Raw genomic sequence first — 4646 nt, forward strand, 5'->3', positions numbered from 1 at the left:
AGTGTTTTGTTATTTTTTAAAGATCCCACCCCAGCCGGTAGAGAGGAGCCCGGCGGCGCAGGCAGTGCCGGAGCGGTGCGGGGGTGCCTGGGTGGGAGAGGAAGGGGCTGCTCCGTACCCTGCGGCTCGGTACCCTCAGCCTGTGTGTGTGTGTCCCCAGGTCGACGGGACGGCTCGGCCGGCACGCAGGGCGTTGTGACCCAGGGCTGGGTCAGCCTGGGCAAGGCGAAGGGCAGGAGCTGGGAGGCCAGACCGTAAGGGGTGAAGGGAAACCTCTCTTGCCTTCTAAAATTAACTCTTAGCTGATTGCTCCTGTGGGAAAACTGCCCCTTTTTCACTTGTACTTCTAGGTCTAACACTTATTTTTGCTCAGCAGTAAGAACTCATCCAGCAAGACCCCTCCAGAGACACCGAAACCTTATCAATTTGTCATTAAAAGTGACACACTTTAACTTTCCATTCGCTGCATTTGAGTTATATGTCTGTCTTGTAACGATGCTGTAATAAAGGCTATTTCTCCCCTCACTTAACAAGCGATGGTAATAAAATAATATCAAGAAAGAAAGAGAAAGAAATTTCCTATTTCCATTTTCCCCTTTCCAGGCAGGCTGACCGCTGAGCAGTGACTTTCGGGAACGTGAGCCCTCTGTAAAGTGAGGATGGGCCATGCTTTTCCCCCATCGCTGCTCGTGGGCACATGAACAGTTGTGTCCTGGGAAGCCTTTAGGTTATTTCATTGCCAGAAAGGATGCTCTCAAAACATGCACATGGGAAGTCAAATGCATGTGTCAGAGGCAGGGACATGCCAGCTTGGGCTCTCGAGCCCGCTGCCTCTGGGTACCGTCTCCTGGATGCTGGCAGCAAGTGAAAGGCAATGTAAATGCGTGGCAGTGTCTAGGTGAGATGTGTCCAGCGCACCCATCTCACTGCCACGGACAAGGGTGTCAGCAAAGGGGCCGAGCGAAACGACGGGGTGGGCGGGAAGCTCGGCAGCCTGCCGTGTGTGCTGGATGCCGCTGAGCAAACAAGGAGCGGGGCTGTCTGCCACCAGCTGGCAATCACCACCCGCAGCCCAGGACCACCAGCGCCCGTTGCATTGCTGTCAGACCTGCCACGGTCTGACACAATGGGGAGTTGTCGTGGTGGGGGACGGAGGCAGCTCTGCTATTGCTCTGGATCCTCCAGAGGCATCTGCTCCTTGTAGCAATAGCTTGTCTTTGCATTTGCTGGAGTGCAGTCCTGCGCTTCTGCTAGCACCTTGCTGCAAGCTGTATATCTATTTAGAGGCTGAAAGAAAGAAGGGCGGGGGAAAGAAAAAGAGGCAATTTCCATAGCTTTCATTCAATGGTGCTTCTTACCTGGCCAAAGTGGAAAGCAGAGGTGTTCTGCCACGGGGTAGCTTTGCAAACCCAAGGCAGGGTCAGCTCCAAAACCCGGTTATGAGAAAACAACAAAACCTGACGGCTTCTCTTTTCAGGTCCAGGAGAAAAAAATGCAGTTCCTGGCTGGTTTTCCTGCTTCGTCTTGCCACGGCATGGTTCAGGCCCCCTGTTCCCCTTCTTGTCAGCGAGAGCAGGTTCCCATGCCTGCAGTTGTTTGTACCTCTTGTCCAGGAAGCGCAGGCAGCCAGCCAAGCCGCTGCCTGCAATCAAAGCCAGTTGCTGTCAGCCCTTTCCCTTTCCTAACTCTGCCTTTGTTATTTATGTACCTGTTTAGGCTGAAGACCCATATTACACGGAAAACGGTAGCCAGGGAAACACGATGTTGATGATACCCTCCCAAGAGCAACCTGAGCTGCAGGAGAAGCCAAACCTCAACGGTGGGACTCAGGAGAACGGGACTGGCCAAGCGTCCTCCAAAAACGGCCACTCAGCCAGGCAGCACAGTCCCGCCGACACTGAAATGTGAACCGGGCAGAGAAGTGCATCTTTAAAGTGAACTAAGAGGGGAGCAGAGAGAGAAGGGAGGGCAAGAGTTTTCTATGGACAGTTGGGGAATTGCAGACCTTTTTTTTTATTATTATTTCTGTGAAGAACTTCAAAATCAGCCTAAAGCACATTAAGCGCCAGAGCTGCCAAAGACCTGCTTCGCTGCCTCCTCCTACTTCTCCTGTTGACCACACAAGACACTTTTTCGCAGCTGTTCTCTGCTTTTGTTGTTAGAAGAACATAATGAGAAACGCAAGTGCCCTTAGCCCTGAACAGCTTTTAAGCAGAGGCAGACTGAAGCTACAGAAGCCTTGAGCCAGACTCCAAACAGCCAAAATTTTTGGTGGCCGTGTGTTAGGCTGATTAAAATAGCTACATTGGAACTTCAGTGACAAAAACCTCTCAGGTTTCAGATAATTTTGGTTAACAGAGTTGTTTTTTATCTCACCTTTATGTTTAAGTGCAGGATTTCTTCCTCTTTTGAGAACATCAGGCATTTAATCCCCCTTCTTGTGCTTTATGTCTTCTTTAGTATTTCCTACTCCAGCAGAATTTGCTGAAGCTCTGTGTAAAACTTTCCATGTGGAATTGAAGGTTTAAATGTGAATAGACCTCAAACTTGTTTCTTTTTTAATCCTACCAGTACGCAGGTTGTTGTTTCAGAGTAAAATCTTCCCTGGTCTCTTCATGTCAGGGACTGGAGACGGCGTTTGACAAGGCAGAGCCAGCAATCAATCACTCGGGTGAGATGGAGAACATCTGACAGGGCCGTGGATGGCTCTGCGCATGCCTGGGGCTGGCAGTCCCATCACCCTCCCTCCCGACACGCGGGGGGCAGTGCCAAGGGTAGGACTTCGGGAATGAAAGATGCCAAAGGGCTCCCCCTGGGACAAGCGCTAGACAGAAACCTGGCTCCGTGGCAGGTGTTTCTCCCTCTGCATCAGCAGTGGGTCCATGAACAAAAAGAAGTATTTTTGCTTTGGTAAGTGAAGGCCAACACCAAAATCCCAGCAGCAGGAGCAGGTCCTACCTAGCTCTGCACTGATCCCGCTCCCGAGGCAAGCGGTGCTGCAAGCCGCATCACCGAGGTTGAGCTACGTGCAGCTCGGTGAGAGCCAGGGACCAGGGGCAGGTCTGAGCTCAGTCCCGAGCACGTGCAGCTCGTCTGTAGGGAGCCAAAGGTGTTGTCGTGCAAGCCCAGGGTTGATGGTGCAAGACCACGAGAGGCTGCAGTTCAGACCAGGATCTCTGCTGGCACCAGCAGCAACTGCCATATCCAAAGTAAGGACAAAAATGGCCCTTGAAGCTGATCTACCCTCTCGACAGTGAATTTATCGCAACCTCTTCTCAGTGCTGAACACCTGAGAAGAAGGCTTTTTTTTTGGTACAGTGCTTAAAGGAATGACAGTGACGTCTGTCATTATCTGGGGCTGTTTGCATGGGTGCAAGAGTCATTTAAACATGGTTTAAAATGTTTCAGGTTTTGTTTGTTTTGGTGTGAATTGCTTCTCCCAAATCTCATTGCAAATAATCCCAGCTGAAAAAAAATCGGGTATTAAAAATCAGCTTCTCCATTGTGTCCTTGGAACAACAGCGTGTTTATCCCACCGGGATGCGTGGCTCTGGCTGTGCCGTGTGCCAGCACAATGAGAAGACAACGCCTCGCGGAGAGGTTGTTTCCCAGCAGAAACACTATGACTAAAGCCTGTGGCTTGTTCTGTGCACAGTTTCCCTGTCTTTCAACAAACACGTTTGCAGGACAAGTGACGTACATCACTTTATTAAACCTCGTTTGTTTGATTTTCTGATGTTTAAGATGCCCAGCTAATTCCTGGATAAATAAAAGAGACTCCAGTCTCATGGAGTGATCTGCAGGGCTGGGGTCTGACCTGACACTGGGGGGGTGGGGGGGTGCGCACGCGCGCGCGTGTGTGGGTGTGTATGAAGATGAACATGAAGGCTTCCTCACTCTGCACTGTGCAATATCCAGCAATGGTTCCTGCCTCAAAGAATTTGCAGGGCGATGCACGGCAGTCCTTTAGCGCCTGTTCTTGCGGAGATGCTCGAGCTCCACTGAAAGCAGGAGGTTTGGGGCTGGGTATCTTTGCTGGCCCGGCCCCCTCCTCTCTGGGATGTCCGACCCTCCCTAGTGCTCGTTTCCTAGGCATGGGCTCACGGACAGAGGCACACCAGGTACTTCTTGGGGGGTACTGAACACGGCTAGAAACCACTGCTGCCAGTTTTGTTGTAGTTTGGGGTGCTCTGACCTCCACAGCCTGTCTGCAAGGGGAACAGATGCAGGAAAATGAATTTACTTTCTCTCCCGGGAGCCCCGGCTGCTGCAGAGCAGAGGGGAAGCTCTCCCGGAGGCTTGATTTGCACTGCGGGTAGGATAGGGAGCTGAGGTTGGCTCTTTTTTTTTGGCAATTGTTTATCTAATCAGCACTACTGTATAGAAAGTAGGAGATCTAATCAAACGTCAGGTGCATTTTTCACAGCTCAGGGTATGTCCTACAGCCAAGCAGAGACAATAAAGTTACAGTCAATCGCTTTGGCAAAACAAAAGCTTTCTCTAAAACATCCAGATTGAGGGAAATGGCGAGAGTGGCGGTGGCTGAGCGGGGACGGTCCCGAGCCAGCGGAAAAGGCTGCGCTTCCAGCTCAGGAAGTTTTTTGCCTGTGTGTAAACACAGGCAGGCTCAGCTCTGGCCCTGCCGA

At 51.3% G+C, this 4646-nt stretch overlaps 1 protein-coding gene across 3 annotated transcripts in view; it reads left to right on the top strand.

Moving 5' to 3' along the window:
- CD34 (CD34 molecule) overlaps positions 1-3729 on the top strand; it is a 15691-nt gene extending 11962 nt beyond the window's left edge. For 2 of the 3 annotated variants that reach the window (XM_009272746.2, XM_009272748.2), the window contains exon 8: positions 1717-3729. In XM_009272746.2, coding sequence (XP_009271021.1) covers positions 1717-1908 — 192 coding nt within the window. In that variant the 3' untranslated portion in view covers positions 1909-3729. Of the gene's footprint in view, positions 1-373; positions 447-1716 lie in introns of those variants that run through there. The other variant, XM_009272749.2, reaches the window with a different exon arrangement.
- The last annotated feature ends 917 nt before the right edge of the window (positions 3730-4646 follow it).

The sequence above is a fragment of the Aptenodytes forsteri genome, unplaced genomic scaffold, assembly GCF_000699145.1.
Source record: "Aptenodytes forsteri isolate BGI_AS27 unplaced genomic scaffold, ASM69914v1 Scaffold142, whole genome shotgun sequence".
NCBI classification, from domain to species: Eukaryota; Metazoa; Chordata; class Aves; order Sphenisciformes; family Spheniscidae; genus Aptenodytes; species Aptenodytes forsteri.